The sequence below is a fragment of the Malaclemys terrapin genome, chromosome 2 (genome assembly GCF_027887155.1).
Source record: "Malaclemys terrapin pileata isolate rMalTer1 chromosome 2, rMalTer1.hap1, whole genome shotgun sequence".
Lineage (NCBI taxonomy): Eukaryota > Metazoa > Chordata > Testudines > Emydidae > Malaclemys > Malaclemys terrapin.
Window position 1 is genome coordinate 99080542 of NC_071506.1, and position 24695 is coordinate 99105236.

Sequence of the window (24695 nt, forward strand, 5' to 3'; positions counted from 1 at the left end):
CTAAGAAGAGAAACCTCTAAATCCACTGTCTCCTAGAGCGGTGCCCCCTAGAGGCCACTGATCATTGGAGCTGGCCTCGGAGAAGGCAAGGTCACCTGGACTCTAGAGCAGGAGGCAGGGCCAGCTCCAGGCACCAGGCACCCAAGCACATGCTTGGGGCGGCACCTGGTAAGGGGCGGCGTGGGGAGCGCGGCGCGGCATTCCGCGGGGGAGGGGGGTGCTCCGATGGCGCGGCGCTCGGCGGGGGTGGGGGCGGGCTCCGGCGGCGCGGCGCTCGGCGGCGGGGGGGCAGTGCGGGGCTCGGCGCTGGGGGGGAGGTTCCAGCGGCACTCGGCACGGGGGGGTGGGCTCCGGCGCGCGGCGCTCGGCGGGGGGGCGGCGTGGGCGCGGCGCTGGAGGAGGGGTCTGGCGGCGCTCGGCAGGGGGCGGGCTTCGGCAGCACGGCGCTCGGCGGGGGGGGGCGGTGCAGGGCTCGGCGCTCGGGGGGGGTTCCGGCGGCGCTCGGCGCAGGGCGGGGGGCGACGCTCGGCGGGGGGGCACGGGGCTCAGCGCTCGGGGGGGGGTTCCGGCGGCGCTCAGCGCAGGGGGGGGGGCAGGCTCTGGCGCGGGGGGGCGGCGCTTTTTTTTGCTGCTTGGGGCAGCAAAAAAGCTAGAGCCGGCCCTGGCAGGAGGACTTGAGGGAGCAGCAGGTTGACTGAGTGCATTTTTAAATGTAGAAGCTGTAACCTAATCACCTGCAGGGAGTGGGAGGGAGGAAACTGAGGTAAGGGGCAGCAATAGCTACAGAAAAACCTGGCCCAGCAGCTACTGAGACATGGTGTCTGGGAACAGGAGCAGCATTTGTGAGGAGGGCTGAGGATGGATTTTAAGCCAGTCTCATGATTTTGGGAGGCCTGACTCATACTTTTTAAACACTTGGGGTTGGCCATATTCAAAATGCCTCTATTTTTCTTTAGAATAATTTACCTGAAAGATGCCTGGGACATTACAGTATTCTTTGCCTTCAGTGGAGCTATACTAGCTGAGGCGCTGGTCCTACGTTTCTAATGTGTACTGATGCCAAAAGGATGGGTGCAGTGGAAGTGCCTCAATTATATTAGATTGATACAATCATGTTTGGTTGTTTCAGTTTAAGTGGGTGTCCCAACCCCCGCCACGTTTCCCTTTGAGTTTCAGTTCAACCAAACCCAAAAACAAAAGGAAATTTTGCATTCTGTCAAACACGCCCAGCAGTCTCTCCTCAGAGCTTTGGGAAGGAAGGGGTTGTCATAACCTGGCATGGTCCATGTTTGCACAAAAGGTTTGAAATTCCAAGAGCCTATCTACCAGCCTGGCCTGGGTGCAGAGTTTGGAACAAACGCTGGCAAGTCTCACAGGTTTTGAGAGTTCATAACTCAGAATCCACATGGTTCTGCTCATACCCACATGCCTGTTTGCAGAAAGGGGTAGACATAGAGGTCAGTGAATGGACTGAAACTGCATAAATCTGATAGATAGCTAACAAGCCCATAAAACCAGTTATGTGTGTTCAATAATAGAGCACACCAGCATTTTAAGTAGATTTCAGGCTGCCGAAGAGCACAAGAGGGGCACAGAATTTTAACAAGGCTTGTACTGTGGTATTCCCAATGGTAATAGACCCACTGGAGGGGAATAAGCCTATGAGTCTATTAAAGTGCCCCTTAGCCTTACAATAGTCAGATATAACTGTAAATGTGCACTGTGCCCTTAAATTGCTTTCAGGAAACGTGTGATGCAGTTGCATGTATGTGTGAAGCAGACAGCTTGAGAGCACTTCCTGCTATCTTGGGAAGTGGCTGAGAGAGACAGAGCTGTGAGGAGAGAGAGGCAGAAGCACATACTGTGTCACCTGGATGTGCTGGCTTGAGTAACATACCGGTACATTCATTGATCCAAGTACAACCTCCAGACTTTAAACTTCAGCAGCCTTCCTAGTCACCGGAAGATATGAAAGGAGAGAGGACCCTGCTGAAACCAGTACCTTAAATCTTCCAAGTCATTACCCTGGGATTAATATATTTAAGGTAAGCAATGTCATTGTAATCAAACTATCAGCAGGTATACTGTGTATGTAGGTACACAAGAATCTCTTTGATAAGCAGACTTGGCATGAACTATGTAAAGGGTTAAAGATAGCATTCCTTGGATGAGGATTTCATGATAGTCTTTTAAACTAAATGTCACCAGTTCACTTAAGCCATTGTATGCAGAAAACAAAATAAACCCAACACAAAAATCAAATTTCTATCAGTTTATATATGACAGAAATATTCCTTTCACTCTAACAATCAATTGCATTCAAAGGGAGACAGGGCTCATTAATCAGAGAACTGGGCTTTGTTGGGATTCCCTCCAAGACCTTTTTCCACTCGGCTTCCCAAAAACTCAGTTTGACTTCAAACTTTGTTACTCTTTGTTATCTTTATCTAGGGTGACCAGACAGCAAATGTGAAAAATCGGGACAGGGTGTGGGGGGTAATAGAAGCCTATATAAGAAAAAGATCCAAAAATCAGGACTGTCCCTATAAAATCGGGACATCTGGTCACCCTATCTTTATCTGGCATACAGCAATGCTTCAGTGATTAGACTTAAACGCGGGGAGGCGGGCAGTAAATGCTGTGTACACGACAGCACCAGAGTTACACAAAAACTCTCTTTCTTTATTACGTTTACACATCTTATTGCATTTGCTATACATTGCATCATATGCGCCAAGTTTTTAATGTTCCGGGGGTGCTTCCCGGCTCCACCCCAGGCCCCACCCACACTCCACCCTTACCCCCAAGGCCCTGCCCCCTCCCTGCCTCTTCCTGCCCCCATTCTGCCCCGCCTCTTCCCCACCTCTTCCCGCCCTGTTCTGCCCCCTCCCCTCGCTCCTTCCCCCTACCCCTCCAGTGCCTCCTGCAAGCCGTGGAACAGCTGATTGCGGCAGGGGGGAGGCGCTGATAGGGGGGCTGCCTGTGTGTGCTGAGTACCCATCATTTTTTCTTCTGTGGGTGCTCCCACCAAGTCGGCACCTATGCATTGCAGTATACAATTTTAAATTGGCTTGATTACTTTACAGGAATCAATCACTGTGCAGCATGCTCTGTCGGTGCTCCACTTACTCTTTAACTTATTTCTACATTCCTGACGTATCTTGTCCATTCTTATCTTGTTCCTAGTAAATGGTTCCCTCAGTGTCCTCCCTCTTACCTTAGGGCTTGTCTATGCTTAAAAGGCTACAGGGACACAGCTACACTGCTGCAGCTGTGCCACTGTAGCTCTTCAGTGTGTTGTAGACACTACCTATTCCGACAAGAGGGGTTCTCCCATCCTTGTAGGTAATCCACCACCCTAACAGGCAGTAGCTAGGTTGGCAGAAGAATACTTCTGTCCACCTAGCGTTGTCTACACGAGAACTTAACACCCCTGATGGCTGTAGTTAAACCAACCTAATTTTTTAGTGTAGACCAGGCCTGTCTGTTTAGTCTATTGACCTATTTACTTATCTTACTTAGCATAAACATCCTGTTTTCAGCTTTATAATTTACCTCCCTAATCCTATCTTCCAAAAAATTAAGGCCTTACCCCATGTATTTTATGTCAGGCCAGGCCTACCGATAAGCTTGAAATACAAAGAGCCACCAACACCAGAACAGAACGAACCTGAGGCCTGGTCTGCGTTAGGGAATCAATCTATCAGTATCTCTGCATTCCCCAGGGCTGTGAAAAATCCACACCTCCGAGAGACGTAGCTATACTGACCTAGCCCTCTATGAAACAGGATCTTAGTTCTTGATTCATTTTAGTTTTGCTCAGTTGGTATCACTTCATTATTAATTGTACTCTGGAAGCGCCGAGATATCCCAGTAAGGGATCTGGGCCCCATTTTGTTAGGCACTCTACACACAGATAATGGAATGCTAACCTCAGCCCCAAAGAACTTAAAATCTAAATGGTACAAATTTTCACCTTGGATTTTGAGTTTGAGGGACTGGAGGCCTCAGAGGATTGGCACGTCTTCACTACCTGCCAGATCGGCGGGTAGCAATCGATCTATTCGGGATCGACTTATCGCGTCTAGTGAAGACGCGATAAAATCGATCCCCGATGGCTCTGCTGTCGACTCCAGAAATGCACCGCGGCAAGAGGCGGAAGCAGAGTCGATGGCGGCGCGGCAGCAGCCGACTCGCCGCCGTCCTCACAGCCTGGTAAGTCGACCTAAAATACGCAACTTCAGCTACGCTATTCACGTAGCTGAAGTTGCGTATCTTACGTTGACCCCTCCTCCACTCCCCCCCCCCGTAGTGTAGACCTAACCATAGAGATCTCGAGTGAGCTTTTACACCTTTCAACAGAGGTCACCAGTTTAAATCCATCTCCTGTCTGTAGTGACCAAACAGCTGATGCAGGGCCGGATTAACCTGTGGGCCCCAGCACTGGACCGTGGCCCCACTCCGCCCCCTGCTCTGCCCTGAGGCCCTGCCCCCTCAACCTCTTTTCCTGAGGCCCTGCCCACTGCTCGCAGGAGCCAGTGGCCTGCACGTGGGTGAGGGGAAGGGGGCAGAGAGGAGCGAGCAGTTTGGGGAGGAGAGGAGCAAGCGGTGAGCAGGGCCTCAGGGGGAAGAGGCCAAGTGGGGGTGGAGCCTCAGAGCAAAGTGGGCGGGGGCATGGTCTGGGCACCGGAGCCCCTCTGAGTGTGGGCACGGCCCCATTGGTGCCATTGTAAACCCGATACTGATCTGATGCCTTTTAGGTCGCTTAATAAGTGAAGTAAGTCCATTTCCCTGAGAGCAGGTGTTCTCAGCTACAGAAATCACTCCCACTATTGTCACTAATATGTGCGTTTGCCCTTGAATCCTTCAAGTGGTTCCACACAGAGTCCTGAGCCTGTGCAGAGCCCTACTGACTTCAGTGGATCTCTGCATGAACACAGGGGTCCACCTGCATGGAACAATTTGCAGGATTGAGGCATTTGTTGATAATTTCAACAAAGGCCAAAGATTGAATGGTTATGAAGACCCCTAGAAACAGACCCTCTAGGTCAGGTTGAGACACAGTTAAAGGCATCCCGGGAAATTTTTCAGCACTGCCATGCATGCTGTACCTATTTACTGATAAAATGAGAACTCCATGGCTGCTGAGCCAACACCTTCCACCAGGACCTATTTCACAAACATACAGGCTGTCATGGGATCTTTCACTTCCTCTCTCAGACCGACACCCACAAACTTCAGTGTGATATCTTTCTTTTTCACTTACACACACTCAACAGTATGTATATGGCATTGGGCTAAGCGTCAGAAGACTCGAGTTCTCTGTCTGTGCCACTGATTTGCTGTGTGACCCTTTCTAGGTCAGTTAACCTATCTGTAAATTAGGGATGATTATGCCTCATCATCTTTATATAGGCCCTGAGATCTGTGGATGAAACACTATATAAAGGCAAACTATTTATTTTTCTTAATAAAGGAGATGATGGATTGGAACCCCATGCTAGTTCATACTCAATGCAGAAAATGTAGTTGCTGACGGAGCTGCCCAGTAATGGGCACCATCTTTAGAACAGACTGTTTAGCTATCCAGGGTAACCAACATTACAACTTTATTGCAAATCTTACATTATTTGATGTTTTTCGTAAAGACCCAACTGCTGGAATAATGCAATTACATAAGAATTTCACCTTTATTAAAAACAAACCCTAATTTTCTTGCCCTCATGGTTGTGAAGAGAAGCTTAAAACATGAACTAAGTGCATCCAAAAGACTAAACAACCAAAAGGCAAATAAAAAGAGCCCCAAAGGTACCATTTTAAAAAATCCCTATGATTTCTATATTAATCTCATGGGGTTTGGTTGTTTTGTTTTTAACTGATTTGTGATTTTTGAATACTTGGGGTTGACAATTCTGGGGCCCTATCCAATAGCAATGGAAGACTCCATGGAAGATTGTGCACAGCAGGGGACAAGCTGAACCCTTTCCTCATTAATTTACATTCTCCTCCCTCCCGTTCTCCAGGATCCCAGTATCCGCTCCCATCCCCGTGTCCCTGGCTGTGGCTTCCGCTGCATGAGGGACTGCGACTCCACCAGAGGAGTCACCGGAGAGCCGCAGCCTCAGGCCAGCTCCTTCCTTTCCCCCTGAACTTGGCGCTCCCTGTCAAGTATCAGGGGGTAGCCGTGTTAGTCTGTATCTACAAAAACAACAAGGAGTCTGGTGGCACCTTAAAGACTAACAGATTTATTTGGGCATAAGCTTTCGTGGATAAAAACCTCACTTCTTCAGATGCAGAGTGAAAGTTACAGATGCAGGCATTATATACTATCTGCTACCCAAGAGCCATAAACCCGGAAACCCTGGACGCCCCATCATCTCAGGCGTTGGCACTCTTACAGCAGGATTATCTGGCTATTTGGACTCTCTCCTCAGACCTACGCTACCAGCACTCCCAGCTATCTTCGAGACACCACCGACTTCCTGAGGAAACTACAAGGCATTGGTGATCTTCCTGAAAACACCATCTTGGCCACCATGGATGTAGAAGCACTTTACACCAATATTCCACATGAGGATGGACTACAAGCTGTCAGGAACAGTATCCCTGATGACGCCACAGCACGCCTGGTGGCTGAGCTTTGTGACTTTATCCTCACCCACAACCACTTCAGATTTGGGGACAACTTATACCTTCAAGTCAGTGGCACTGCTATGGGTACCCGCATGACCCCACAGTATGCCAACATTTTTATGGCTGACTTAGAACAACGCTTCCTCAGCTCTCGTCTCCTAGTGCCCCTCCTCTACTTGCGCTACATTGATGACATCTTAATCATATGGACCCACAGAAAGGAGGCCCTTGAAGAATTCCACCTGGACTTCAACAATTTCCACCCCACCATCAACCTCAGCCTGGACCAGTCAACACAAGAGATCCCCTTCCTGGACACTCCAGTGCAAATAAGTGATGGTCACATAAACACCACCCTATACCGGAAACCTACTGACCGCTATTCGTACCTACATGACTCCAGCTTCCATCCAAGACACATCACACGATCCATTGTCTACAGCCAAGCCCTAAGATACAACCGAATTTGCTCCAACCCCTCAGACAGAGACAAACACCTACAAGATCTTTATCAAGCATTCGTAAAACTACAATACCCACCTGGGGAAGTGAGGAAACAGATTGACAGAGCAAGACGGGTACCCAGAAATCACCTACTACAGGACAGGCCCAACAAGGATAATAACAGAACACCACTGGCCATCACATACAGCCCCCAGCTAAAACCTCTCCAGCGCATTATCCATGATCTACAACCTATCCTGGAAAATGATCCCTCACTCTCACAGACCTGGGGAGGCAGGCCAGTCCTCGCTTACAGACAACCCCCCAATCTGAAGCAAATACTCACCAGCAACTACACACCACACCACACCACAGAAACACCAACCCAGGAACCAATCCCTGTAGCAAACCTCGTTGCCTTTTCTGTCCCCATATCTACTGTGGCGACACCATCAAGGACCCAACCACATCAGCCACACCATCAAGGGCTCATTCACCTGCACATCCACTAATGTTATATATGCCATCATGTGCCAGCAATGCCCCTCTGCCACGTACATTGGCCAAACCGGACAGTCCCTCCGCAAAAGAATAAATGGATACAAATCGGACATCAGGAATGGTAACATACATAAGCCAGTAAGTGAACACTTCAATCTCCCTGGTCATTCTATTACAGATTTAAAAGTCACTATCATTGAACAAAAAAACTTCAGAAACAGACTTCAAAGAGAAACAGCAAAACTAAAATTCATTTGCAAATTTAACACCATTAATCTGGGCTTGAATAGGGACTGGGCTCATTACAAAAGCAGCTTTTCCTGTCCTGGAATTGACACCTCCTCATCTATTATTGGGAGTGGACTACATCCACCCTGATTGAACTGGCCCTGTCAATACTGGTTCTCCATTTGCGAAGTAACTCCCTTCTCTCCATGTGTCAGTATATAATGCCTGCATCTGTAACTTTCACTCTCTGCATCTGAAGAAGTGAGGTTTTTACCCAAGAAAGCTTATGCCCAAATAAATCTGTTATTCTTTAAGGTGCCACCAGACTCCTTGTGGTTTTTGGCGTTCCCTGTGAATCCTGTTGTCTCGCCCCACCCCAGAGATAACCACGCCCCCTTCCTTTCTGACGCGTTCCTCGTCCTTCTTGCTTCTGCCTTGCGCGGCAAAGCGAGACGCTGTTTGGGACTCGCAGCGTTCCAAAGGGGCGGGCTCACGGGGGATTTAAACTCCAGCTGGCCATAAGGCTCTGAAAGGCTGCTGTTCCGCTGACATAGTCCGGTGCCACGTGGTGAGGCCGCTCCGGGTAAGTGGCAGCCCCCCCGCCGGGGCGGAGTGGGGCTCCCCATCTCTGCCTGTTAGCTATGGGGGCCACCCTAGCTCGGGGCTTTGGTGGTCACTTTGCATCCGGTCTGGCAAAGTTTGCTCAGGCTCTGTCTGCTTCCCCCCCCGCCCGTCTCCCCATGATTCTCCGGGCGGCCAGATGGCAGGGAGGGGGCATTCAAATCCCCCCCTGGTGCTGCTGGGAGTAAGCTGCAGCAGCTGACAGGGAAGCGGTGTCACTCATGGCCGCGGCGCTGATTCTGTCCCGCGGCTGCAGGTCGCTGCTGCGTGGCGGCCTGCGGCCTCGCAGATGGAGACCTGCCCCGCTACGCTTGGTGGTGAGTACGGTGGGGATGTGTGTGTTTGGTGGGGATTCCCCCTACCAGGCTGCGCGTGACTCTGTGGTGGCATCCCTCTCTGAGATGCATGGGCCGCAAGCAGGTGCCTTGCCCTTCCCCCAATTCAGCGTCCCTTGTTCTGAGAGCAGGACCCGGATCGCTTAACCCGCCCTCTCCGCGTCCGCGGCCGGGGGCTCTTGCTGTGGATGGGGATATTGCTGGCCACACTGGGATATGACGTGCCTGCCACTTCGCAATAGGGGGTGTGCTGTCTCCTCCCCAGACCTGCCAATGGTTAAACGGTCTGGTGAAAGAAACCTGGGGAACTCAATGTCCTGACCCACTATCTAGCCTTGGCCCTCATGCCTAGTTCTCTAGCCTGCGGCTGGTACTGACTGACCGTGGAAACTGGTAACCATGTGATCTACCATGTCTGGGTCTGTAGCTTCCAGAAACTCCGGCTTTCCTGCTTTTCATTTCAGGAAACTGGTCAATGGGTGTCATCTCTGCAATGCGTTATTTGTGGATCAAAGGGCAGTTCCCCCATTGAAACCAAAAGAGATGGTGGCATAAAATAGCAGAATATCTAACAACTTTGGCTGTGAATAGGTCTAATGCTTCCAGCTAGCCTAGAGCAGGTGCTATTAAATAGACCCCCACAAACAGTGCTGTCATCTGGGGCTCCATTTTGTGGACTGAGAAGAACACATTTTCCTACTTTCCAGTCAAGCCACACTTCCTCTTATGAAAAGCGTAATTTATGCAATGGTGTAATCTCAGTGGTCATGCAAAAAGAAATCTGAGAAACTAGTGACAGTACTTCATAGTATTTAGCTGGTTCCTTTGTAACACTTATCAATAACTCTCTAATATTTTAGCCATGTCTTCTTTGGTATGCCTAGCCAATCGCCTTTGGAAGTCTGGGGGGCAGGAATCTTAAGATCTATTCTTCCAGAATATAGATCTGGCTCTTTCAGTACTGATCCACAAGGCTAGCATGATCTAGTATTTCTTTTAAGTGTGATTTTAAAACCAGTTCTGAGGTACGGGGTAGAGATCTACATTTTTACCAGCTGACTCAAACATGGTTCCCATGTAGACCATAATTCTGCCTAACTGAACACCTAGTATCTTTACATCCTAGACATTACCATTTACCCCTCGGTGTTGCTATAGGAACCACAGCTCAGGGTTTTTTATTGTTTGGTCTTTTAGAATTTTTAAAGTTCAGCCATGAAGCACTGACATCACTTTCTACATTTAATTCCCTTTTAACAGGGAAAAATCACAAGCAAATAATCCTAGGACCTTCAGGTGTCATCTAGTCCAGTCCCCTGCACTCATGGTAGGTTTAAGTATTATCCAGACCGTTCCTGACAGGTGTTTGGAGATTTTTTTTTTTTTTAAGATCAGGTTGGACAATGATGGAGATTCCACAACCTCCCTGGATTATAATAGTGGATTACACATAGTAGGTTCACTGACTACACCTGTAGATGATGGCTGTAGCTATCACAGCCTTGGCTTGTTGGCTTCTCTGGGATATCTGGTGGGCTAAGTTGATTTGATCCTGATTTGAACAAGAGGTATATGTGTAGATGGCAGTCCTTCCTCTGGGTCCAGGCTGAATCACTGGCTGTTTGGGCTAGATTGCTGAATGAGATGGAAAATATGTGGTCACTAGAGAACTTGTGGCATTTTTTTGGAAGTCAGGGCTCTGACCAAATTCAATCATAGGTACTCAAAATCCTAGATTTCCCTCAATACTCAGTGACTTTAAGTTTCACATCTTGTCACAGTGTCGAAGTGTTAACAGTTTAACTATATTGAGTGCTCAGATGAAAGGCATTAGGATTTGAATATGTAAATATCATTCTGCAGTTCATGCCTCAGTGTGTTCCCATTCTAGTGGGGAAAAAATGTTCCACAATATGCAGTTAGGAAGCATTATCCCACGACTCCCCCTCCACCCAAATTTAAATTGCTTAACTGTAGAGCGATGTGCAGATTATGAAATTTGTTTCCACATCTGACCCACAAACATGGTCCATGGATATAAAGCAGATATCTGCAGACTTGCAGATCTTTTCTTAACTGACTTATCCTCCTTGAGGTTGAAAGCACTGGCACCCTTAAACTGAAGTTATCCGATTTACTGGCATACACCTCTTTACTAAAGTGTAGTGCTGTCACCCTCTCTCATTGCTGAACAGCATGCTATCAGCATTTCCATAAACATTCAGCTTTGTCCGTGGAGAGAGAAAAGGCTGAAGAGACCCCACAAAACTTCTGTTGAAGGGGGCCTGTCATAGAGTTTTTTGTGGGGGTAACTAGCATAGTGACCATGACACTCCAGTACAATTTTTTTTCTTGTTGAATAGGCTGGCTACTTTTTTGCACAAGCAGAAAATGCCAATTTCTACCATGTAGATGCTCACTGTGTACTCAGTTTTTTTTGTCCTAGAGACTGCATCCGCTGCTGGCACACTTTGGCATCTAAATATTTGGAAATAAATGCAATCCCATGAAGTATTTGTAAAACTTATTTTTATTGCGGGGGGAAGCTAGAATTCCCTGGCTAAGTCTCTTATCTGAAATGCTTTTCATTTTTAGGTCAGAACCTCTTAATATTGCACTAGACTTTACTCATTGTACAGAAGAGGTATTTATTGGGTGGGTTGAATGAGATCATTTTGAATATAATGTTTTGCAATCTAACTACAGAGAAAGTGCTGATTATTGCCATGGTAGGGCAGAGGTGAATAAAATTCCTTTAGAAGACTAAAGATTCATTTTCCACCCCCACCCCCTCCCAACACCACAAAACTTGGTCAAGCATAAAACTCAAGACTTGTGTCACATGGCATCATCTGGCTATGCACTGATTTCTTGCTAAGTAGCATGATGAGATCAATCAGTTTGCTTTTGAATGACTCCATAAATTGTAGCAAATAACTATTTCTTAGTCATTCTTGGCCTACTCTGGAAGGCTGAGTGGCACTCTAGAATTTCAAAACATAATAAAACTAACTGTCCCTGAAAGTTTCTTGTCTCTTAGCCTTTCCACTGCTTGTAAGAGAATTATCAGCTCCTACATACAGGTGTCCTAGTAGTTTGCAGGAGTACAAGAAGGGGCAAGAGTTGGTGTAGTGTAAATGGTAACACAGTATTTAGAAATACTAGCACTTGCTATCTAGGTGCTGTTTTGCATTTAAACTTGCAATATGTTAAATTCCTTCCATTTCATAGCTTGCCTAATTCTCTAAAATACAACTCTGGAAAGCGTACCCAATACAGAATAAAATTACAATTCAAGCTATACTTAAAGTACAGTATATTTACATATTGTAATGGAATTGCTGTCTCTCTTTACCAAAAGATATATAGTTAAAGTTTTTAAAAAAACAACCAAGATGCATGATCTTGGTAGAATAAGATGGCTTTAAATTGATAACTGCTCAAATTCAATTGCATAAATTCATTCTGTCAAAATAATTTCAATTAGACGTTCATAGTATTGGTCTCCAACTTCGTCACTGCTTTATTGTATGTTAAGAATTGTGTTAACGCTGCTTCCATTCAGCTGCACTCTGCTGTCATGTGATCTCTGGACTGACACAGCAAGTTGCCTCATACATTCTCAGACTCCCATGACTTGACTAGATTTGCAGTGTTGCAGTTTCAAAGGAGGGTGGAGCTCTAGTGTTAAACTTTAAAGAGGAAGTTGGTTTCTCTGAACTGCTTTACCAGCTTGGCTGTATCACACTTAAGGCTCTAGACACTGAACTACTTCTCTTTCCTCTTAGAGTTTTCAACAACTTCATTCTGATCAGAAAATGTCTGTCCTTGAAAGGCTTTTTCAGTACATTGATGAACACCAGGATCTCTATGTTCAGGTAAGAATTCTTGCACACAGCTATTAAATGACTTAGTTCTACTGTAATACAGGACAAATAGATTTGTATGAAATTAATCCATCTCATCTGACATGCTTTTCAAAGGTCAGCTTTGTGACTTGTATCCTTTGGTTCTACGGGTTTCCCAGTGATTTTAAGTGGCATGTAACTTGTGGTTGGAGAGACTGTAAACAGCATAATTTTAAATATAATTGGATACCACCCTTTTATAGTAAAATGTCTAAACTTCTGGTGAACAAGTAGGAGAATTTTATACAAAAAAAAAATAATTTTCAAAGTGCGTCATACATTACGACTGAATTTCACAACAGACCTACAAGGTAAATGCTCTCCCAGTGGAGAAAATGGACAGCTAACTGTGAACAAGACCTAGAGGGAGTTGGTGTCAGAGCCAGGATTAGGATTTGGTAGGTCCTAGATTCCAGTCCTGTGCTGATGACACCTTTCTCTTACTTCAGTAAATGTGGAGAAAATGGAAATATCGCTGCATTACCAAACGTTCCATTGGCTAATGCCTTCAACATGTGTTTGATCACTCTGGGAATATCTGAACAGTAGAAAATAGGCTGCTGTATGCTAGATCTTCACACATTACTAAATGAGGATCGTATTGCAATTCTCTTATCAAAAACTCTGGAGGGACTTAACTGCAATATAGTGCTTAAACTTTGTAGAGCTCTTATGTCCATAAGCATGTAGGAGTAATCCGCACAGGTGTCCAAGATTGTATTCCTGAGCCCTCTGGTGGTAAGGCGAAGGACTAATATCTTTCAGAAAACTATAGCTGGCATTAGATGGTGAAACAAAGCACCACTGGTAGAAGGACCTTGTACCTCAAGTCTATACAGCATGTTCTTGCTGTAAGGCATTTACACCCTAGTACTAAGTCAGGAAAGAGTGAACATTTTCCTCCTCTTGCTATTGTATGTGATGGGGGGGGGGGGGGCGTGTCCTTCAAAAGCCAGCTTTTCCAATTGTAGCAGCCATAGTATATTACTGACCCTCTCTTAAAACAGAGAAGGCCAGAGTCAATCAGTTCAAACCTGGTAAAACATGAAATTGTACAACAAAGGGTTAATATGGGAGGGGGGGGCAGTTTTGCACATTAATGCATTTCTAAAGTCTTTCATCAGCTACTCGGAACAATCTGGATTGCACACGAATGCTGTAAAACCACTCAAACCCTCCCTCCTCTCCCCCCATATAAATAGCGGCTGGCCCAATGGGTGGAAATCCAGAGTGTGTCGGCATGGCCGGAGAAGAGGGATGATATCAAACGAATGATGGAAGTTGCTGCCAAGGACATCGAGCGGCTGGGTGGCACTACTCAACTTATGAATATTGGAACCCAGAAGGTATGAAGAGATGCTCACCTAGTTGCTACCACATTACTAGAAAATAATCCTCAAGCAGAATACTTGCATCCTGCATGCCAGTTAGATCCCTGACAAAGCAACTAGCTATAGGCCGCAACCTATATGTGGGTGACCAGCAGTTGCCCACATGGGAGCAGGCTCCTATTTCTCCTACTCCCCAGTCTGAAGCCTCTTGTTGATACTAACTTGCTCAGCTGCTGAGAACCAGTCCACTTCAGATTCCAGACCTGATCCCTGAATTAGATATGGCAGGAATCTGTGCTACAACTTTAAATGTTCTGGGAGCTGGGATTTTCTCTGAAGCATTGTAGTAACAAGTCTGGGATGTACTGAAGAAACAACTGAATGTGAAGAGTCACAGTACAAGCAGTATGTTACAACATGTGTGACCACACAACTTCAGTCAGGCCAGCAGATCGTAAATGTGGGCTGTTACACACACTGCTGCTCCCATAGGTGACTAGAAGATGCTATTCTGACAGGTTCTCTCACTAACTGGATCTTCTGGGTTTAAAATCTTGTTCCTCTTCCCTCAGAACCTGTAATTTATAATATGCCACACCTATTCCAGGCAGGGATGAATGTTGCGAAAGCAACACTGACCATATTTCTCATATTAAACTGGTAAACTGCAGTTACCAGGAAAACAGCACAGCCGAGTGTGTGCATATTTTCCCTTATACCTACAATGCATGTGACTTCCTTGGTAAAAGTTAAAAGTACTTTGTCCTGTAACTAAATTATGTCTAGGTTTCAGACCATTCCAACAGAACAGTGGCTGCTTTGGTCATACATAGTCCCTTATAAATTTCTCTTCCTCATACATAGTGTAAAGAATGATCCTTGCCCTTTTTTTTTTTTTTTTTTTTTTTTTTGTCTAGACTAAAATCTAGTTCTTTAATCTTGAAGGGAATTTAAAGCTTGTTCCAGGTAGTGAGGTGACTAATCAAAAGTTAAATACTTGTTAACGGAGGCTTTCCAAACATAAAGATCCCTGAAAGAACATGATGCTATAAATTTGTTTCTCTAAATAACACCAGCCCTAGCCTCATTATGCTTATTACATATAAGCAGTACCAAAAACAACTGAAGGAATAGGATTTGGCTTCAGAGGTCTACTGTTGGCTAATTCCAGCCAAATGAAGGACATGGTGACTGTGTACTGAAAGTGAAGCATCTGTCATGAATTTCTTGATGTGATGTAAGGCAATTATTTTAAACTTCTTGCCCCCAAAAACCTGCTCACCTGAGGAGTTTATGGAGTGTTAATTTGACTGTTGTAATTTCATCCAGTGAATTTAAAACTTCAGGCTGCTGTATTCAGTTCTCTACTGAAGTGCACTTAAACACATACCTGTATTTTAAGACCGCCTCAAAAGTGGTGTTTTCATATAAATATTAAATCTCCTCCTTATTTGGTGTGGTACAGTAAACACATAGCATGTTGCCTAACTCTTCAACAAATAACTTAGTGTTTTAGCTCCGCCTCTGCTACGTGTACAGCCATGGTTTTGTAACTGGTTTGTGATGCAGTTTACTTAGCTACACTCAGGGCCGGCTCCAGGATCTGCGGCGGCAATTCGGCGGGAGGTCCTTCACTCCGAGCCGGAGTGAGGGACCGTCCGCCGAATCGCCGCCGAATACCTGGACCTGCCGCCCCTCTCCCGACTGGCTGCCCCAAGCACCTGCTTGAGAAGCTGGTGCCTGGAGCCGACCCTGGCTACACTGGTCCTATTTTGAGTTGTAGCCACATGATAGTTTTGGTGCACATAACAAAATTCATTCTGCATGTGGGGAGGGGGTGGCTTTTTTGGGGGTGGGTGGGGTGGTTCTTATCTTTATGGTTCTCTTGCACACTAGACAAGATTAGTCTGCTCAGGCCTTTGGCATGGGAGAAGCATGGCTAATAAACATACTTTATAAGTGTAAACTGCATGTATGGATACACTCCAGATTTAGAGCCAAGGATGCCACTAACTGGTAATAAACTTGGTGTAAAAAGCTCTCATGTAGAGAGGGCCATAGTACAACTTAAGAGTTTTTAGAATCTAGTATTAAACTTGAGCTCGACTCTTCATCTGCTGAGTTAAATGTTAAGTGTCAAACTCTGCACATCTTGTTTAAACAACTTACCGTGTGTGTGTGTGTGTGTGGCTAAGGCTTTCCTCTTAAAATCATAAGCAAGAATGTTCATATAAAGTATTAACTTCACCATCCAAAGTAGCTTAGAACACCTCAATGTTTTGCTACTTGCACATGGCTTGTAAAATCACTGATTCTCTCACCTGCACAGTGCTGCAGTGCTTAGTTTGTCAAAAACTTGCAGGGAGAGAGAGAGAATCAAAACATACATTATTTTTAACAAAAAAAGGGTGCATGCTTTGATATTTAATTACTCTACAAAGCCAAATTATGGATCTAAAAACTGTGCTTCTAAGTACTTTACCCTCGCCTATATTAAAATGCATCCTATGCTAAAATTCCTCTTATTTCCAGCTCCCTGATGGGTCAAAGATTCCACTACCTCCAATTATTCTTGGCAAACTTGGCTCAGATCCACAAAAGAAAACCGTGTGTGTTTATGGGCATCTGGATGTCCAACCTGCAGCCCTGGACGATGGCTGGGACAGTGAACCCTTCACCTTGGTAGAAAGAGATGGTAAGGACTATAGACTTTCTGGGAAGAATCCGAGCAAGTGTTCTCTTAAACTCCTAACTGGGACAATCTCTCCTGTGGGGAGGGTGGAGAATGGAAGAGCTTGCAGCACTAACTTTCAAACCTTCCTCTAAGTGTGTTAAGAACAAAATGGTAAACAAGGAGGTTTGACTGTTCACATTTTTTCCTTACTTAAAGTTAGAGGTGTTTCCTTCCGGCTCGGAAAGTCTAAGCAGTGCTTGCACATTTTCCCTCATACCCACAGTGAAATGGCAGTGTTGAATTTGCTATTGGTTTCCATGGTAACTCACTGGTCATAAGCAGTTGTTCACTAGGGCTGAATTCTTGTGCTGTCAAAACTAGCAGGCCAGAGCAAGGGAAGTAGCTCTGTATGACCTTTTGACCCTGGGATTCTTGGTTGCAGCAGGCACCAAAACTGCTCCTGGCATAATTTAAACAGTCCCCTGCGCCAAGGTTACTGCACCTTCCCTGGGCTTCCTGTGCCGTGCCTTGCCTTGCAGCGCAAGCCAGAATGGCCATTATGGTGTCTGCTTTGGCTTAGCTAGGTGGGGTTTGGCCAAGTCTGCACTAGGGGTATCATAGAACAGTGCAAGCTGTACGAAACTTGTGCCTGGGGGAATTTTCCCCCCTGGACAGACTGGCATCAAAGGGCTATGGGGTGGGGGCCACACACCTCTTTTGGTGAGATGTAACAACTATTCCTGCTGACACACAGCCACCAATAGTAAATTGTGCTGAAAATGCTTTCTTCCTCCTCCCTGATCCTCTAACACCTGCCCTGCTATGATGGTCCCTCTCCATGTTTCAGCAGATCACAAGTTATTTTTATGGCCTTGAGATTCAAAGGTTGTATGACTAAAAATCTATTGGCAAGATAGGCCACGCTAGCTTAAATTGATCTTGTTAGCTTTGATGCATATGCATCTATCAGTGCCTCGCATACAGGCTACTTAAGCCTTATCACTTTTTGATAATCATTTGGTGTTACTCCAACACATGAAGTTGGCTAACTTGGACTTGATCATTGCTGGTAGTTAGAGCAAAGGGCTGTACCATGTCCTTGGGTTTGGCCCCACTGTGCCACTGGAGCAGCACAAAGGGGTAATAAAGCTGCATAATAAGGGCTGATGGTTCCTCTAGTGTAATGAAACCTGAGGCTTGATGAAACTGGTTCTGCCTTGTCCTGCCTTGCTAGTGCTGGTCCATAGTGGGCATAGCCAGAGCTCTGCTGCAATTGGGCAATACTCTCACGGTGTAAGTGTTCCCTTAGGGATCACTTTGTAACATGTCTAGGACTCTTGAGACTGCTCTGTTCTGGTTCCTAAACCAGCCCAGGCTGGCCTTAGGTTTGTAGGGATGGAAGATGCATATAGACACCTTTACTTTTTTTCTTGGGTCTCCTGCTGAGCACAACTTGGTTAGACCCCAAGACTGAGCTCATAGTACTTAAAGAGGTGCCTATTCATTAACACTTCTTGGCTTGCATGAACTGTATTAACAACCTTCAAGTCATCTAAATATTTCAATGTAGCTAAACCTTGTCCTTTCTACTATTCCCTACGTTTAGTGAGAGAAAGTATGTGTGTTGTCTCTTCAGAAATGTGTTGGGCTAAAGGATCATTTTAATAAAGTAGCACCAAGTGCTTGATTAGACTTCTAAATGCACAGGGCTGAGACTTCGCATGAAAATCAGTCTAGCTGTAGTTGCTCTTGAACACTGAGACTGATAGCAATTTATACAGTCATATCAGAGATTAGAAGTTGAACTGTGGGAAAGCGCTAATTGTAAAAAGGAAATGTATTTCTGGACTATACCACTAAACTTTTGCTAGCAAAATAAATGTATACACCTAGTATATTATATTTCTTGGTATGAAGGTGAACCTGATCTACAAAATACCTCTTCAAACACTAAATGACTTTAAAAAGCAGTACCCTGCAGAATACCATATTTTGACTGTTGGGGGGGGGGGGGGAGAGAGGGGAAGTAGGGTTACCATTCGTCCGGATTTACCCGGACATGTCCTCCTTTTGTGTGCTAAAAATAGCGTCCGGGGGGAATTTGTAAAGCACTCACAATGTCCGGGATTTCCTCCTCCCCCGGCAGAGCGAGCGGCTGGGAGGGCTGCAGGAAAGTCCCGGGCTGGACTCCGGAGCAGCTTCCTCCTCCCACCCCCCCTCCCTGCATTCTGAGCCGGCCGGCAGCTCCTCCTCCTGCAGCCCGGTCCCGCAGCCCTGTGCAGGGCCAGGGACCGGGTTTTGTGTTGTGCAGGGGAGCTCAGCCATGTGTCCGGCTGGCACAGAGCCCAACACCCTGTTCTGAGCAGCAGGGTAAGGGGGGGCAGGAGAAGGGACAGGGAGGTTCTGGAGGGGGCAGTCAAGAAACGGGGGGGGGGCTTTTGGAGGGGAGTGGAGAAAGTTTTGGGCAGTCAGGGTACAGGTAGGGGGTAGGGTCCTGGGGGGCAGTTGGGGGGGGTCTTAGGAGGGGGCAGTTAGGGGACAAGGAACAGGGAGTCTTAGGTAGGGGGTGGGGTTCTGGAGGGCAGTTAGGAGCAGGGGTCCCAGGAGGGGGCAGTCAGGGGACAAGGAGCGGGGGGTAGGGGGCTGGGAGTTCTGGGGGGGAGCTGTCAGGGGGCAGGAGTGTGGAGAGGGATCGGAGCAGTCAGGGGACAGGGAGCAGAGGGGTTTAGATGGGTTGGGAGTTCTGGGGGGGCTGTCAGGGGGCAGGAGTGTGGAGAGGGATCGGAGCAGTCAGGGGACAGGGAGCAGAGGGGTTTAGATGGGTTGGGAGTTCTGGGGGGGGCTGTCAGGGGGTGGGGAGTGGTTGGATGGGGCGTGGGAGTCCCAGGGGTCTGTCTGGGGGTGGGGGTGTGGATAAGGGTTGGGGCAGTCAGGGGACAAGAGGCAGGGAGGCTTAGATAGGGAGTGGAGTCCCGGGGGGCAGTTAGGGGCAGGGGTCCCAGGAGGGGGCAGTCAGGGGACAAGGAACGGGGGGAGGGTTGGGGGTTCTGGGGGGGCAGGAAGTGGGAGGGGCAGGGGCGGGGCTAGGGCGGGGCTCCTCCCGTCCTCTTTTTTGCTTGTTGAAATATGGTAACCCTAGGGGAAGGGAAAGGAATTCTATGCCAATTTACAGATTTTTAAGGCCAGAAGCGATCATTAGATTATCTATTTTGACCTCCTGTATATCACAGGCCATAGGATTTCTCTCCCAGTTACTGGGCCCCGTGTTGAACTCCTAACTTGTTACACTAAAGCATATCTTCCAGAAAGGCATCCAGTCTTGATTTAATGACTTCAAGGGACAGAGAATCCACCCCTTCTCTTGGTAGCTTGTTCCAGGTGTTAATTACCCTCACTCATTAAAAACATGCCTTAATTCTCATTTGAATTTGTCTGGCATCAGCTTCCAGCCACCAGTTTTATCTTTCTCTACTAGATCAGAGTCCTTTAGTACTAGTTTCACTGTCTGACAGTCTGTACTTGGCTGTGGAGGAAATAGCAGGGACTTGGCCCTAAAGTCAGTGGTGAGGTGAAGCCAGTTCACACCGGTTCGCACGAACCGGTTGTTAAATTTTGAAGCAGTTTTAGAACCACTTGTTAACTGGCTTCCCTGCAAGGGAAGCTTTGATGGGCTCTGGTGGGGAAGCATGTAATTCCTCTTCCCGGCCGCCGGGGGGCACTGTGCTGAGGGAGCCATGTGGGCTGCCTCCTGGCCATGTTGCTGCTGCTGCTCCTCCTCCTCCTCCTGGGACCTGGCCCTGGGGCTCTTGCTGCTGGCTGGTGGGTCCCTGGCTGCTCTGCTGGGCTTGGCCTATGTCCTGCTGCTCCAAGCTGCTGTCCCCGTGTGAGTACCCACCACCCTGCCCGTAGCCAGTCCATGTCACACCCCTTGCCTCCAGCTAGCGCTGCCCCATGTCCCTGTCTGCAGCCAGCCCCATGTCCACTGGTGCCCTGCAGTTCCCAGGTCAGTAACCCTGCACACCTGCTTCAATGAGGGGGGCAGGGAGCAGCTGGGACCCACATGTGCACACCCTAGGGTGACCAGATGGCAAGTGTGAAAAATTGGGATGGGGGTGAGGGAGTAATAGGAGCCTATATAAGAAAGACCCAAAAATCGAGACTGTCCTTATAAAATCGGGACATCTGGTCACCCTAGCACACCCCCAGGGAGTGACGGGGACCCACACATGTGAAACAGAGCTCATTTCTAGTTCAGGCCCATCTTTTTAAAAACCCTTTAGGTAGGGTTAACATATATCCATATTTTCCTGGAGATGTCAGGCTTTTTGGTTCTTAAATCGCCGTCCGGGAAAATACGGACGTATGGTAACCCTGTTGGTACAAAAAAAATACTGTGGCACATCCCTTAAATCAGAACTTTTTATAGGGAACCAGTTGTTAAGATTTTAGTAGCTCATCACTGCCTAAAGTCAATTTAGAGCTCTTCTGACTTGATCACTTACATGTTCTCCAACCGTGTCTTTTTTTTTTTTTCTACTGAATCTTTATGAAAATGAGTTTTCAATCTTGTAAAGATTTTTCAAGTGAAAACTTCAATTTCTGTCAAACCTGATGCTAGGCCACAACTCTGAGCCTAAAGTGTCAAGTGACGCTGACAATGCCAGCTTGGAAGAATCTGAGGCAAAGCTAAAGACACACTAGTGCTAAGAATACCTGATGTGAGCAGCATATTGCTAGCATATTAAGGCTTGCCTGTGTGGGTTAAAGTACACTGCTACCTCGATATAACACTGTCCTCAGGAGCCAAAAAATCTTACCGTGTTATAGGTGAAACCACATTATATTGAACTTGCTTTGATCCACCAGAGTGCGCAGCCCCACCCACTTGGAGCACTGCTTTACCGCATTATATCCGAATTTGGATATATGTCGGGTTGCATTATATCGAGGTAGTGGTGGGACAAGCTGTATGCACAAGATTTCATACAGACTTTCTCCTCCGCCATATCTAATTCTTCTCCCTGTATCTGGCTGCTGTAGGAAAACTGTACGGGCGAGGGTCAACAGATGACAAAGGTCCAGTGCTTGCCTGGCTGAATGCCCTAGAAGCTTATCAACAAACTAAACAGGTATTGTACCTAGAATACATTGTACTAAACTCAGTTTGTTTAAGGCAGTACAAAGGTTGTCCTAGCCACAGGTTAGTCAAGTCTAGTGAAGGATACAGTAATGGTGCGGTATCAGTCTGAGATAAAATCAGTACTGTCATTTTGTGCAGTTGGACACTATTCTAATTGCTCAATTTGGTTATAGCATAACTAGTTTGACTGGTCAGCTTTGTGTCTTTCTGAGCAGCAATTAGGACACTTGTTACAGTCTTACTCCCTCAGTGTTTCTTGTTAGCCAAACATGGAATGAGACCACTGTAAAAAATGCTGAAACCTCTTGCAGGAGAATCAGTCAAGCATAGCCAGGTCCACTAAAAGCTTTTTGTCAAAAGCCTCTCTGCTCTGATTTTTAACAGTTTGACTCTGAGGAGTAAAACTGCCGTGCAGTTTGAGGCTAGGAGAGGCAGATAAATCGAGACTGCCACTGAATTTGCAACTCTGCCAAGTTTAGGAAGATAATCTAACTTGACATAGGAATATGTTCCGAAATGCAGTTCAAGTTACCAGTTGGAAAATCACTACTATGCCTCAACAACCCCTATATTATAGTAGAACAGTAAAGCTGACACTCTGAGAAGTGGCGTGTCTGTTTTTTCTTTTTAGTAAAGTTCACTGCATGTTCCTTTTTAATAATAATAATAAATAAAAAAAAATTGGTACCAGCTGCCTATGATTCCAAAGGAATATGAATAGATGGAACTGTCTTCCTCTTTGTAGTAAGCAGTCTCTATGGGCTTCTCTTATGATAATAGCATCTGTCTGGGATATCTGGGTTCTATTGTCTTTGGCAGACTATATCCTTCTGCCTCCATTTCTCCACCTGTAGCGATGTGGATGACTGTCTCGGGCTAAATATATATATAATATATAATTTTTTAAATGTCTTAAGGGCTGCCTCTGATGGTACATACAGTTAGAGGTGTATGTACAACTACTCTTGTTGAAAGGTAATTTAATGCTGAAATCCTCTTAATAGTTCTAACACAACGAGTTGTACAAAATGTAACTAAGATCATGGATGGGGAAGATGTCTCCAAGTATTGCCAAGATGGGATTTGTTTCTGTGGAAAAGAATGGTGAGCCTAACTGCTGAAAAAGCAACTAGCTCTTGGAACAAGCACTAAAAGGACCACAGAATTCACAAGCGGGACTGAGGTGCCTGCATGCAACAGTTAGGCACCACTGGCATTCCCAACCCCCTGCTTAGTTACCTGAGAGTCAAGCAGCAGCTAAAGTCCCAAGGCACATAAGTTTCCACCAACAAATTCCTGAAGGCACCTACATTTCAGTAGCTGGGCTGGCCCAGTGCTGCCCAAGACCTGACACTACCCAGCAGCTCATCTATCTGATACCCAAGCTCTGAAAGGATTCACAGATTAGGCTGTCTACCTTGCCTTTTGGACTCTGAGCACACCACCCAGACAAAAGGAGCAGGAGGTGCCCTTATACCCCCTCAGCCCAGTGTTCAGAGCATTCCTCTGGGCTGTGTGAGACCCAGGGCTGAGATTCTGCCTGAGGTAGAGCAGGGAGTTGAATCCCCCACATCCCAGAAGATGTGCTGTTCACTATGGGGGAATTGTGGGGCAGGCATCTCATTCTCTCTTGTTGGAGTTTGTTTCACTTCGTGTAAACTAAACACAAATTGGGCCAGAGAGTAAGTGACTCTGTAGTGGTCAGGACACTCACCTGGGAGGTGGGAGACCTGAGTTCAAATCCCTGCTCCACATCTGGCAGAGTGAGGCTTTAAACCCAGGTCTCCCACATCCTGGATGAGTACTCAACCTTTAGCCCAGTGGTTTTGATAGGGGCTGCTGACATCCCCACCACTATCCCTTTGAAAACAGACTGACCTGGTTTAGGTATCTCCCTCCAGGAGTGACTCCTGAGTGGAGGGAAGCACATTCCCTCTGACCTAGTGCCATGGGCCTAACTCCCTTTTGAGGAGCTGGGATTAGGCCACACCTCTTTCCTCAGCAGTTCCTACTGGCTAGCTCAGTTGGCTTTCTGCGCAGCATTCATGAATCCCCTTTGGCGCACAACTCTCCCTATGTATTGTATGGGTAGCTTGGGTTTCTATTTCAGGTTTGTGAATTCCACTAAGCAGGAGGGTGCCTAAAAGTTAGGTGCTGCAATGCTTAGATTCCTCTGTGAATCTCAGCCTCACAGTGAAGTTATTCTTCAAATAGAACATAACAGGCCAGACTTGCTGTCTTGGGAACTGTGTGCTCTGAACTTTTGCTGATAATAAGGACTTTGCATCAGTAGAACTGCAAGCACTTAAATATATGGAGATATTTCTCATGGAACTGGAAGGGACCTTGAAAGGTCACTGAGTCGAGTCCAGTTCCCTGCCTTCACTAGCAGGACCAAGTACTGTCCCTGACAGCTTTCCCCCCATCCCTAAATGGCCCCCTCAAGGACTGAACTCACAACCCTGGGTTTAGCAGGCCAATGCTCAAACCACTGAGCTGTCCATCCCCCCCACTTCATAAAGTTACACTAGTGTTTCTGTCCTGGAACTAGAATGCCTGTATTCTACACTTACTTTAATTGCAAGAACATACAACAAATCTGCATGAACTAGTATCTGAGCAATGTTGAATGTTTCCATGCTTGTTTCGCTCCAAAGGAAATCCCAGTGAACATCAAGTTCTGTCTGGAAGGCATGGAGGAGTCTGGTTCTGAAGGCCTAGATGAACTGATTTTTGCTCAAAAAGACACTTTCTTCAAAGATGTGGACTATGTTTGCATCTCTGACAACTACTGGCTAGGCAAGAAGAAGCCATGTATCACATATGGCCTCAGGGGAATCTGCTATTTTTTCATAGAGGTAAAGTCCTGAAGAGTAAACC

The 24695-nt window shown here is 46.6% G+C and overlaps 1 protein-coding gene across 3 annotated transcripts in view; it reads left to right on the plus strand.

Annotated features, from left to right (window-relative positions):
* Nucleotides 1–1854: 1854 nt before the first annotated feature.
* CNDP2 (carnosine dipeptidase 2) overlaps nucleotides 1855–24695 on the plus strand; it is a 30090-nt gene continuing 7249 nt past the window's right edge. The window contains exons 1-6 of one of the 3 annotated variants that reach the window (XM_054018364.1): nucleotides 1855–2045; nucleotides 12551–12640; nucleotides 13873–14016; nucleotides 16534–16696; nucleotides 21716–21804; nucleotides 24473–24673. In XM_054018364.1, the coding sequence (XP_053874339.1) occupies nucleotides 12581–12640; nucleotides 13873–14016; nucleotides 16534–16696; nucleotides 21716–21804; nucleotides 24473–24673 (657 nt within the window). In that variant the 5' untranslated portion in view covers nucleotides 1855–2045; nucleotides 12551–12580. Of the gene's footprint in view, nucleotides 2046–8245; nucleotides 8390–8598; nucleotides 8745–12550; nucleotides 12641–13872; nucleotides 14017–16533; nucleotides 16697–21715; nucleotides 21805–24472; nucleotides 24674–24695 lie in introns of those variants that run through there. The other 2 variants (XM_054018363.1, XM_054018362.1) reach the window with 2 other exon arrangements.